The 13315-nt window shown below is 48.8% G+C and overlaps 1 protein-coding gene across 1 annotated transcript in view; it reads left to right on the top strand.

The window, feature by feature from the left end:
• The window catches only part of hiw (MYC binding protein highwire), a 266470-nt gene that overhangs the window by 11491 nt on the left and 241664 nt on the right, over window positions 1-13315 (top strand). Inside the window, exon 6 of the mRNA XM_050182883.3 lies at window positions 866-978. Within this exon, the coding sequence (XP_050038840.1) occupies window positions 866-978 (113 nt within the window). The remainder of the gene's footprint in view (window positions 1-865; window positions 979-13315) is intronic.

Here is a 13315-nt window from a genome sequence, read left to right as displayed (position 1 = left end):
TCCCCTGCGTTCTCCCATACAGGACCTCGAAGACACGTGACGCATACATCAGGGGCCCCACCCTAATTTTCTTTTTCTCCTCGCTTTCCTGTGGCGCGGCGCACTTCTGTTGACGGTGTCGCACGCGAGCTGTTGTGATTGTCTCATTTCGCGCAGCACACAATTTTGTGCGCTGTGCACGAGGACACCTGACTAGTGGTATAAATCCGGGCTACATGAATATTGAGGCAGGCATAAGCGGATCACAGGGGATGATCCCGTGCTGGAACACGGTAGAAAATTACATAGTTTCGGTGTCTGCGCGCGTGACTGCACAAAGTGGGAACAAGCAGACGAAACGGAAGTACATCTCTCTTGCTACAGTGCGAAGTAAAACAAAAACACGCAGACACTCGGTTTGTGTGTTTTATTATTTCTCTAAGCTTTAATTCGTCTAATCAAGCAACATATTACACAAATAACAGATGTTGCCTTGAATAATTCTTGAAGTCACGTGTCACCACGAGCGACGTCACAGTGCAAACATGTGTACGTAGGCGCACTAGCATGTGTACGTCATCCTCCGGCTTGAAGCGCAGCAGCCATGAGGAGAAGGGAAAATGGTATTCGGTTTAAAATTTTGGACCGTTCCGCGGCGCGTTGCAATGTAATACTTTGCAGGCACGATCATTATAGCGGTTTGTATGCTCTGTGCTTGTCAGCTCAAAATGGCCAAACCTGGTGAGGGGCCCTGTAAAAGAGCATGCAGTATATAAGTTTACAGCAGAGCTTGGATGTGCAGCTTGGTGCGAAAAATTGCGGATAGTGAATGCTCTGTGTCTTGATGCAGCTCAGTGCCCTCACATTTTCTTCTTCTTCTTTTCAGCTAAACACATGCTTCAAAGTCAGTGTACCATTGCATGTGATGGCAAGTTCCTTTATCTGTTCAGGCAAGGTATTTTGTACAAGCTGGGGACTGGGTTTGGAGGGACCGTCAAGGTATGCACATTTTATTGCACTGTGTCATCAAAGTATTTATTATTGCAATCCCGTCGTGATGGCTGAGCATGATACAATTTTTATTCTTTTGCACACATTGCGCACTAGCTGAATATAGTTGTTTGTAAGAGACTTAGGCTCCTAATTGTTGATAGTCATTGTTTTATAATCTCACCTTATGAGCTGGCAGCTTTAAGTATCGATTTTGCTTTAAAATAGTCAACATATTGGCAACCTCACCGTATCCCTACCATATTGTTACATAGGAAGACTCAGATGACAAGCTATATACAAGTATATTTACAAGGAAATACGCCGCACTTGGTCAAGAGGCATCAGCCCGCGCTAGCTTCTCGTCGCCGTCGTCGTCTTCACTCTGCTTGCCTTTTTGTCATCGCAAATACTGTTCCGTAGCACTACCCCCGGTGGCAAAAGCGCCATCCCGGAGCGACTAAACACCGGACTCTGAAGCAGTGTAATAGGTCTTGAGCCTACTGACGTGCACAACATCACTACATGCCAGAGTAGAGGACGAGGTTGAATGCGCAGGGGCAATTTCGTACATCACAGGTGTCACCTGGCGTAGCACGCGGTAGGGCCCTGTGTATCGTGAAAGTAGCTTCTCTGAAAGTCCGACGTGATGAGAGGGCGACCACAGGAGCACGAGCCCACCAGGCAAAAACTGCACGTCACGGTGGCGGGCGTTGTACTGACGCTGCTGAGTGGTTTGCGAGGCCGTCAGTCGAGTACGGACAAGCTGGCGTGCATGGTCGGCGAGGGCAATGGCGTCGCGCGCATACTCACTTGTTGAGATCGCAGCAGGAGGAAGTGCCGTGTCAAGGGGCAATGTCGGTTCGCGACCGTACAGTAGATAAAATGTAGAAAATCCGGCGGTGTCATGCCGGGAAGAATTATATGCAAATGTGACATAAGGAAGGGCAATGTTCCAGTCGTGGTGGTCCTTGAAAACGTACTCGGACAGCATATCAGTAAGAGTACGGTTTAACTGCTCTGTCAGGCCATTGGTTTGAGGATGGTATGAGGTAGTCAGCTTGTGTTAAATATAGCAGGAACGCACAATGTCGGTGACAACTTTGGAGAGGAAGTAACGACCATGGTCAGTAAGCAGCAGTCGCGGGGCACCATGAAACAAAATAATGTCACGCAAGAGAAAGTCCGCGACATCAGTGGCGCAACTGGTAGGGAGAGCCCGCATGGTAGCGTATCGGGTGGCATAATCAGTTGCGATGGCTACCCATTTGTTCCCAGAGGATGACGTGGGGAAGGGACCGAGGAGCTCTAATACAACATGAAAGAATGTTTCCACAGGGACGGTGATCAGCTGGAGATGGCCGGCAGGTAGCACCTGAGGTGTTTTCCAACGCTGGCAGGGATCACAGGCAGCAACATAGCGTCGGACGGAGCGAGCGAGACCAGGCCAATAAAAGCGGCGGCGGACGCGGTCGTACGTGCAGGTTACCCCAAGATGTCCTGCAGTGGGTGTGTCATGCATCTCAAAGAGCAGTCTGTCGTAGATGTCTTCACACGACAAGAAGAAGATCGGATCCGTCAGGCAGGAAGTTCCTTCGGTACAAAATGCCGCCCTGGAGGACATATCGGTGAACGGATGCGTTGGTAGGTGTCGAGCGCAGACGCTCGATGAGTGCTCGCAGCGATATGTCTCGGTATTGCTCATCGGCAATGTTAGCGAAGGCAGACACAGAGAAAATGCCGTTGGCGGTACTACTGTCGGCATCGTCAGGCTCGTCCACCGGGTAGCGAGACAGGCAGTCAGCGTCCTTGTGTAGTCAGCTAGATTTGTAGGTGACAGAGTACGAATATTCTTGGAGGCGTAAGGCCCAGCGACCAAGTCTTCCTGTAGGATCTTTCAGTGAGCATAACCAGCAAAGCACGTGACAACGAAAAGGGGTTGGCCATATAAGTATGGGCAGAACTTCGCAACCGCCCAAACTAGGGCCAGACACTCACACTCAGTGATGGAATAGTTGCGCTTCGCGGGCGAGAGGAGCCTGCTGGCGTAAGCGATAACATGGTCGTGGCCGCGCTGGCGTCGTGCCAGTACTGCGCCAATTCCGTGACCGTTGGCATCAGTACGAACTTCAGTAGGCACAGAAGGATCGAAATGGGCCAGAACGGGAGGCATTGTGAGAAGGTCGATTGGAAGCGGGAATGCAGAGGCCTCGTTATTGCCCCACTGGAAAAGGGCGTATTTTTTCAAAAGTTCGGTTAGTGGTGACGGCGGAAGTACGAACAAAGGCCGATGAAGCTGCACAAAAAGACACTTTGGAACAGGGAAGTGCGTAACAGCATGGATCTTGCCTGGGTCCGGTTGCTCTCTGTTCGCATCAACAAGATGTCCAAGGACGGTAATCTGGCGATGGCCGAATTGGCACTTCGATGCGTTGAGTTGCAGACTGGCTTGACGAAAAACGTCCAGGACTGCCGAGAGGCGCTCGAGGTGCGTAGCGAACGTTGGGGAGAAGAACTATAACGTCGTCTCGTCTAAGTAGCACAGGCATGTGGACCATTTGAAACCGTGAAGGGAGTCCATCATGCGTTCAAAAGTGGCAGGAGCGTTACATAGACCGAACAGCATCACTTTGAATTGATAAAGACCGTCGGGTGTTACAAAAGCAGTCTTCTCGCGGTCAAGATTGTCCACGGCAATCTGCCAGTAGCCGGAGCGAAGGTCAATAGAGGAGAAATAGCGAGCACCGTGGAGGCAGTCAAGGGCGTCATCAATCCGAGGTAGGGGATACATGTCCTTTTTGGTAACCCTGTTAAGGTGCCGATAATCCACGCAAAAGCGCCATGAGCCATCCTTTTTTACCAGTACAACAGGTGACGCCCATGGACTACATGACGGTTCAATAATTTTCTTGGCAAGCATTTTGCGAACTTCGGCGTGAATAACTTGACGCTCAGCCGGTGACACTCGATACAGGTGGCGATGAATAGGAGAGGCATCGCCGGTATTAATGTGATGTTTAACAGCTGTAGTTTGGGCCAAAGGACGATCATTAAAGTAAAAAATATCGTGGTAGGAAAACAGAATGCGGTAGAGCTCACGAGCGTGCTCGGACGGCATGTCGGGTTCTGTAAGTCAGCGATGGTCGAGGAGGATCGGCTGAATTGTCTACTGCAGTAGATGCTACTGAGTGATCCTGAAATGAGCAAAGCTGGGCCAGAGACATCCCGCGTGGCAGCACTTGTCTCGTCAAGCCAAAATTGACCACTGGCAGGGAGACGCAATTCGCCGTAATAGATAAAACTGTATGAGGTACTGTGATCCCGTGTGTAAGGAGGACGTCTTGCATAGGAGCCGCGATGTAGTGGCCGTTGGGGACTGGTGGGAATGACACGAAGTCAACGTAAGTCAGTGCCAAAGATGGCAAGCGAAAGAAGTCGACGGAACTGAGGCGACTGGGGTGTGGTTCAGCAGGATCCAGAACAGGCAGGTCAAGGCGGAGAGTACTGGCGGAACAATCGATGAGAGCAGAATGTGCGGCGAGGAAGTCTAAGCCGAGGATGATGTCGTGGCGGCAGTGGGAAATGACTGTGAATAGCACGATAGTGGAGCGATTGGTGAAGGAGACGTGGGCGGCACACATACCAATTGCGGGGGCTCTTCCGCCATCGGCGACACGGACAACAGGCGTCGTGATTATTTTCCTCAGCCAGTTACGAAGGTCAGCGCTCATTACCGACAAATCCGCCCCAGTGCAGATACAGAAACACCGTCGACTTGCACGTCAAGAAGGTTCAGATGAGTGGGCAACGTCAGTAGAGGATTTGGCAGCGTAGGGAGCAATGCAGCGTCGCCTCGAGGCGCTGCATCGTCTAGTTTTCCGGCTGGGAGCGGCGTCCGAAGGGAGTCGGCGAATAGGAGCGACGGGTCTGGGGAGAGCGAGACTGTCGTCGTTGGGGCGAAGGCGAACGAGAATCTGTGGCGGCATTATTGGAGCGGGCGGCATAGGGACGAGAAGGGCCACCTGGGGGGGCGAGAGTAGGCAGTATAAGTAGACTGCTCGCACTTGCGGTTGTAGTTTGTAAACAGATACAGTTTATAGATGTCTTGTATTCTATGTACTGCCCCCCTTACTCAATGCCTCACTTTGAGGCCTGTAAGGTATTTTTAAATAAATATCTACGCGACAGTGCTGTGCACAGCAGACACTTGTTTATTCAATTCCACTCGTATTTCACAATTTAATTTCCAGGTTTTCTGTGGCAAGGAAGCTCAACAAAGAGCCAGGCCATATAGGCATATTTGTAAACAAAAACCATTCCATGCCAGAGATGTGTAGTAGTTTGGTGTGACTGTTGAAGGTTAATAACCCAAAGTTAAAATTTTAAAGATGGATGCTCCATGACATTTGTGGGGTCCTCGCACCCGTACTCTTGGGACAAAGGAACAACAACACAGTAGTGCAAACAATCACAAGGGCATTTATTGCACCTTTCATAGATCAATGCCTGCTAGCCGAGTTGCTATCCCCAGAACATGCCGATGGGCGTGCGACAAATCTAGAAGTCCGACTCACCGCGACCGGATAGCGAGCGAATATGTTCGCCCCATGCTGGATCCCAACGTCTGGTCGTTCGCATGTACGGTCACGCGAACGGTGGCGCGTTCCAAGGCGGCCACGCGAGACAGTCTCGCAGAAGCATGGATCGGCGCACGCGCAGCACGGCACGCCCGTACTGCTTGCTGTCCCGAACCAAAGAGAAAAGCGTCTTGTCTTTTGGCGCCCCAGTAACCTCGCCTGTCGGCGGCGTTATGGATGGATGTTATGAGCGTCCCCTTTGGAATGGGGCGGTGGGTTGCGCCACCAAGCTCTTGCTACTATGCTGCCTAATATCCTACCTAGGTTAACCAAAAAAAAAAAAAAAAAAAAGCAACACTATGAACTACCACATCCAAACTTTCTGATCCCCTATTGCGAACTGTGCTTTTGCAAGTCTCCGTCTTTTGTCGTTCCCCTACTTTTCTTCCACCAATCCTCGAATCGCCTCTTACTAATGTCTATTGCGGACCTGTTTGCTTTACCACTGCTCCCGCTGAACCCAAGGGCTTCAAGGAGGCCAGTGGTGCCTAAATCGACCGCTGGGTAGACGTCTTCACATTCTAATAAAATATGCTCCGTCGTTTCCCTAGCTTTACCGCAGCAAGCACATGCTTCTTCTTCCTTCTTATATCTCGCTTTATAGGTGCGTGTTCTAAGGCATCCCGATCTCGCTTCGAAAAGTAATGAGCTTCCCTTTGAGTTATCATAAATGGTTTCTTTCCTGATTTCGTTTTTTCCTCTTCAGTAGTTAATCATGGCAGGTTTCTTTTCCATTGCCGCCACCCATGAGATTAATTCAGCCTCTCTGACTTTCCGCTTGACCTTCCTTGTTGCTGTGTTGCTCACCCCACAGGCCGCATACTTGCTGGTAAGCTTCCTAGTTCTTTTCCTCCACTGTAAATCAATGTTTTGCCTGTACAGATACCTGAACACTCTCCCAGCCCATTTACTTTCTTCCATATTCCTCAGCTGTTCTTCATACTCCATTTTACTGCGAGCTTCCCTCACTTCAAAACTAGTCCAGCCCATATCCCCCTGCACAGCTTCATTTGTAGTCTTCCTGTGAGCGCCCATTGCGAGGCGACCCACTGACCTTTGGTTCCCGTTGAGTCCCGATTGTACCCCTGATTTAAAGCAAACAACCGCATTTCCAAAAGTAAGTCCTGGAACCATTACCCCTTTCCACATACCTCGGAGGACCTCGTAACTATTGTATCCCCATAGCGCTCTGTGCTTCATTATGGCTGCATTTCTCTTCCCCTTGACTGTTATGGTTTTTTCCTATGTTTCCATATATCCATTGCCTTCGTTTATCCATATACCAAGGTATTTATATTCTGTTACCCGAGGTATTTCTTGGCCCTGTATCTCCACTGTCTGTTCACTGTTTTCATTGAATACCATAACACCTGATTTTCTAACACTAAATTTCAAACCTAAATTGTTGCTTTCCTGTCCACAGATATTAGCCAGACGTTGCAAATCGCTTTGCTTGTTAGCGAGCAACACAATGTCGTCTGCATAAAATAAACCTAAGAGTTGCTGCTCTATTACTGTACCCGCCTGTTTGTATGAGAGATTAAACCCGATATTACATCCTTCTAGCGCCCTCTCCATCCTCACCATGTACATCATAAACAGCAGCGGGGATAAAGGGCACCCCTGCCTCAGTCCCTTGTTGATATGAACTTTCTCCGCGCTCCTCATCCTTTCCCATTCAACGCAAACAGTATTTTCTAGGTAAATCTCTCTCAAAAGCTGTAGACAATCGTTACCTAAGCCTTTCCCTTCCTGAACATCCCACAAAATGTTGGGTCTACGTTGTCGTAGGCTCCTGTAATGTCCAAAAAGGCCACATACAACGGTCTGCTTTTGATATTTCAATACACTGAGTAAGAACAAACAAGTTATCATCCAAACGCCTACCTATTCTAAAGCCATTCTGAAGCTCTCCTAAAATGCCATTATTCTCTGCCCATGCTTGAAGCTTTAATTTGATTGCCTGCATTGCTAGCCTGTATATTACCGATGTAATGGTCAAAGGTCTATACGAGTCAATTCTGTCTTTCTCCCCCTTACCTTTTTATAAATTAAATTCATTCTACTTTGTCGCCAACTGTCTGGTATTCGTCTATCTTTTAAAGTTTTTTCCACTGCTTTCACCAGAGCTTCCTTACTTTTTGGTCCCAGTTCATTTATCAGCCTAACGGGAACCTCGTCTAGCCCTGTGGCTGTGCGCTTAGGAATTTTCTCTTCCGCTTTCTTCCAGTTTAAATTTGTAAGCACCAGTTCCTTTTCCACTTGGGTCTCTTTCATGCTCTTTTTTTTCTTCAAATACAACCTCGTCCTTGCCTTGGAAAGATTCGGCTGTTACTTTTTGGATGTAATTTATTGCTGCCTCTCCTTCCAGTCTGTTTTCATCTTCGTCTAGGATATGTTGCTGTATTGTTGAGTTCCTGCCTAATAATTTTATGCGATTCCAAAATATTCTAGGTGCGGCCTTCTTTTTCTCACGTATTTCTGACAACCAACGCTCACTTTCACCTTTTAATTTTGCTTGCACCAGTATTTGAACCACAGACTTTTTCTCCCGGTATATTTCCCATTTACTGGTTACTTCATCCTGTGGCAACTGCGCCTTCTTTGCCTGCTTGTGCTCTTGAGATGCTGTCTGTCGTTCGGCGATTGCTTCTCGTTATCTCCTTGTTCCACCAGCTTTTCGGTTTCTTTCTTCCTTTCCAACGAACATGTTGTTTCTCTTTCCGTATTTCTGTCGTAATTATTACACTTAGCTCACCATATTTCCACTCCTTACTTGGCCACTTGCCAAGTTCTTCCTCAACTCTAGTGACTATATTTGCTATTTGTTCAGCGTTCAAATTTGGACTGGCCATTGTGCTTTCCTTGCTCTCTTTCCCAACTACATATCCCATTTTAAAAATGATGCGTTTATGGTCACTCCCTACGCTGTTAAACCCTTCCTCATCGATGATCATTTCTCTCAACTTATCATGAATTCCTTCTGTTAGCAGCGCAACACTCGCGCCATATCTCGTACTGCGCCTCAACTACTCCGACCGCCGCGGGCGCCAGGCCACGCGAGCCGTGCGGGAAAACCAACATATCAGGGGACGCGTGAGAGTCGCGCATCCCCACATCCCCCCAACCTTAAATCACTACATATTCCGGCGAAACATGTCACACGCTCTAAAATCAACGCGTGCTTCGCGAACAAGATAGTACATGCAACAGTGGCCGCGCTGAGGAAATGTCCACACGCTGTCCATAGCATGCGAGCCGACATTGTCCTTGGGTACACCGCCGGCGTCCGCCGGTCACAGCAGCAGCTTTGCATACTCGACGGCACGATTCCAGGCCAGGACTCCGGAAACGACGACGCAGTAGTCGGTACGAGCAAGCGTCGCTCGCGCCCTGCTGGCGAGAGCCGCAGTAGCTGTCGGTGACCGCCGGCTCTTTTCTCCGCTACCGAGGGTTGCGAGCTGGATACAGGCGGCCGCCGAAGTCGCTGCGCCGAACTCGCCACAGCATCACCATTGCCCGGTGGCTCGATCGTAGTCCGCGGCAGCAGCGCAGGCGATGTGCAGGTGACGGCAAACCAGGGGTGACTCCAATCCCGCTGCGTAGACTCAACACACTCGGCAAACACTACAGTAGTGCAAGGGAGAGGAATTCTGCATGTGCATCGCCCACGTGGTACGATGTTCAACTCGTCTAGCAAAAGATCGGGCAGCTACTCAGATGCTAAGTTCACGTGAACGAAGCTCGCTTCCTTGAGTCGAACGAGTAATTTCAATTCGTGCGAGGCTAACTAAAATGAGGGAAGCAAAGTGCAACACCTCAACGCCACGGTCCACCAGGTTGTGTCCCTCCATGGGCGACAGGCAGCTCCGTAAAGCTTTAGGCCTAAAGCGTCGCTACCCTGACAACAACCGACATCCAAAAAACAACACCAAAAATGGGCGCAAAAAAAAAGGCAGCCGCGAGGAGACGTCAGCTCTGTTAGGTGGTCCTACCCCGCTCGGTGCACACAGTATCCGAGTTGACGGCGTCCACCGTCCCAGACGGTGTCGGAGCGCTCGGTGCCAGGCCGCAATACCAGTCAGCCCGTAGTGGCACCCGTGGCCCGCGGCCACCCGGCTCCCAGAGCCGCGACTTCATCCGAGTCAAAGAGATAGAAGAAGCTATTTACATAAGAAATTCGGACCACCCACGAGGCTTCCGTACTCACTCGCCTCAGGCTTGACGATGCTCCGCGGGCGCTGAGCCTCGCTCTCCCAGGATGCAGACCACGTGGCTCTCGTGCCGACGAATGCCATTAAAAAACACTTGCGAAAAGGCTTAGCATGTTGACATGTTCAAACACACTACAGCCACCGTCGCCTCGCTCAAGAAAGCACGCCGCCAACGCTAGCGATCAAAATCTGCGCTAGCCCTACGCTTCGGTTCAAACAAAGGTCTCGAACGAAGCAAAACTGTTAAAACTATCGTTCGATGCCCCAAGAGCCCCACGTTGGGCAGCCAGATGTGGGGTCCCCGCACCCGTACTCTTGGGACAAAGGAACGACAACACAGTAGCGTAAACAATCACAAGAGCATTTATTGCACCTTTCATAGATCAATGCCTGCTAGCCGAGTTGCTATCCCCAAAACATGCCGATGGACGCGCGACAAATCTAGAAGTCCGACTCACCGGGACTGGATGGCGAGCGAATATGTTCGCCCCATGCTGGATCCCAACGCCTGGCCGCCTTGGAACGGTGGCGCGTTCGAAGGCGGCCACGCAAGACAGTCTCGCAGAAGCATGGATCGGTGCACGCGCGGCACGGCACGTCCGTACTGCTTGCTGTTCCGAACCAAAGAGAAAGCGCCTTGTCTGGATGGATGGATGAATGGATGATTGAGGCTCAACCCTTTGAATCGGGCGGCGGCGGCGCGCGCCACCTAGCCTTTAATGGTTCTACACTCTTAGGCAAAGTTACACCCTTTGGCTTGCCCCTTCTGCCACACAACAATAATCTTTATCTGCCTTGATGCGTTTCCCTTCTTTAACGCTGCGAGCCCGGAACTTTCCAGTAACGAACGGCACGCGCGTTATCAGAAGGGGCAATCCAAAGGGTGTAAACTGTTCTATGCTGATAACGGGCGTGCCGTTCGTTTCTGGAAAGTACCGGGCTCGCAGCGTTAAAGAAAGGAAACGCATCAAGGCAGATAACGATTATTGTTGTGTGGCAGAAGGGGCAAGCCAAAGGGTGTAACTTTGCCTAAGAGTGTATATGCATGCATACCTATGTATTTACTCCTTTACTTTTGCGTTGATATTATCCACCAATATTACACTCTAAGAACAGTTTACACCCTTTGGCGTGCCCCTTCTGCCACACAACAATAATCGTCATCTGCCTTGATGCGTTTCCTTTCTTTATCGCTGCGAGCCCGGAACTTTCCAGTAAAGAACGGCACGCGCGTTATCAGCATAGAACAGTTTACACCCTTTGGAGTGCCCCTTCTGATAACGCGCGTGCCGTTCGTTAACGGAAAGTTCCGGGCTCGCAGCGATAAAGAAAGGAAACGAATCAAGGCAGATGACGATTATCGTTGTGTGGCAGAAGGGGCACGCCAAAGGGTGTAATCTGTTCTTAGAGTGTATCCACCAATGATATTATCCACATCCAGATGGATGGATGTTATGAGCGTCCCCTTTGGAACGGGGCGGTGGGTTGCGCCACCAAGCGCTTGCTACTATGCTGCCTAATATCCTACCTAGGCTAACCAATGAAGAAAAGAAGAAAAAAAAAGAACACTATGAACTACCACGTCCAAATTCTCTGATCCCCTATTGCGAACTGTGCTTTTGTACGTCTCCGTCTTTTGTCGTTCCCCTTTCGGCGCCCCAGTAACCCCGGCTGTCGGCGGCGTTAGCAGCTAAAGCCCCTTAAACTTCGTAAAGTAGCGACACTCTCCTCCTCCGCCTTCACTCCTCCTCGTTTCTCCTCTCTTTCACGCTTGCTCCTCGACCGTGGCGCCGCCTACACTGCTCGAGCGTAACAACGGCGCCAAATGCGCTCCTCGCCACTCCGTAGACGCTTCTCGAGCAAACATGGCGCTGATGCACGGCGCGAGGGCCCACGTGATGCCATTGGGCCAATAGCGACGCGGCGTCGGCCTAGGCCAGAGCGCGCGAGGAGGAAGCGGCATTCTTCAAAGCGTGGCAGTACTTTACGAAGTTTAAGGGGCTTTATTAGCAGCGCAACACTCGCGCCATCTCTCGTACTGCGCCTCAACCACTCCGACCGCCGCGGGCGCCAGGCCACGCGAGCCGTGCGGGAAAACCAACATATCAGGGGACGCGTGAGAGTCGCGCATCCCAACACATTTAATGTTCATTTTTTGGGTAGGTGAAGAGGTGGGAGGGGGGGGGGGGGGGGTTATTTCTAGTTCAGCTGCCACTAGTGGACTAAATGTGTGGCTTCCACACTTTTGATGCCTTTATTGCAATGACAATTAGGAAACCTTATCTTCACCTGTTTATTTATTTTTGTTTCTTTGTTCATGCTGTTTACTAAGGAAATTAACCTTTTGTTTGATATTGAAGCAAAATTATCTTTTTGGACATGGATGTTTTCCAGTTCAGCTGTCACTAGTAGTGAAAATGTGTGACCTCCACACTTTTGTTGCCTTGCATGCAGTGATGATTGTGAGACCTTATTTTTACTTGGTAATCTATCATTATTTTTGTTTTATGCTTTTTATTAATGAAATTAACCTTTTGTTCAATATTGAAGCAATCTTGTTGACTGAAGAATTACTGCACTTTAGGAAAGCTCCTGCCGTAGCTGGCATTAGGTTAGTCCCAAATGGTGAACTTATACATGGCATTCTATAGTATAAACTTCATTGGATGTAACGTAACCAGAGGTGTGCTGTTGTCCTAAGATTTATAGTATTTCCTGAAATCTAAGCTACCGCAGATGTAGGTACCTTATTCCCACAATAGGAGAGCCCAAATAAAAAAAAAAAAAATATTGAGTCAAAGATAAAGAAAATGTGTTATGCATGAAATCACCACTTTTTGTTTTTGCTTTAAATTAATGTGAGCTGTCAGCTTACAAGCTGGTGCTGTGGACGAGTCTAAAAAAGTGGGCACTGCTATTAGGCTTGATGGAACTGAAAGACAGTTTGCTAAGGGATACTGGCACGAAGGAGAGTGTCATATCAAGTTGCAGTTTCAAGAACTCCATCTCTCTGGACTACAAGAAATAATAATAATAATAACAACAACAACAACAACAACAACAACAACAATAATAATAATAATAATAATAATAATAATAATAATAAACATAGCTAATCACTGTTTTTCTCTGAAATCTAAAATTTACTGTTTAATTCTTAGTTTTCTTATGGAAAATTATGTATTTTTCTTGGACTTTATATTTTTACTATTTGCTTGAATTTAAGCATGTTACCCTACTTGGGTCTCCAGTTGCATGAAAAAAAAATGGAAGTATTTGAGTATGTACAGTACTTGAGAGACTTTGCACCTGGTGGGAAAATTATCATATTTTTTCATGTATTACTGGCTCCAGAAATGCATAAGTGCAAGGCAGTAGTATCGCTAATCTGTAAATATTGACTTGCGAATTCTGCTTTGTGGCAATGTACTGCCTCGAACTCACACTCGATGTTGACAAAGTGCAGCGGTGAAAGTGTATATGCAAAACTAAATC

Source organism: Dermacentor andersoni, chromosome 4 (assembly GCF_023375885.2).
Source record: "Dermacentor andersoni chromosome 4, qqDerAnde1_hic_scaffold, whole genome shotgun sequence".
In the NCBI taxonomy this organism is placed as follows: domain Eukaryota; kingdom Metazoa; phylum Arthropoda; class Arachnida; order Ixodida; family Ixodidae; genus Dermacentor; species Dermacentor andersoni.
Note: the sequence above shows the minus strand (reverse complement) of the source record. Positions and strands in the feature narration are given on the sequence as shown.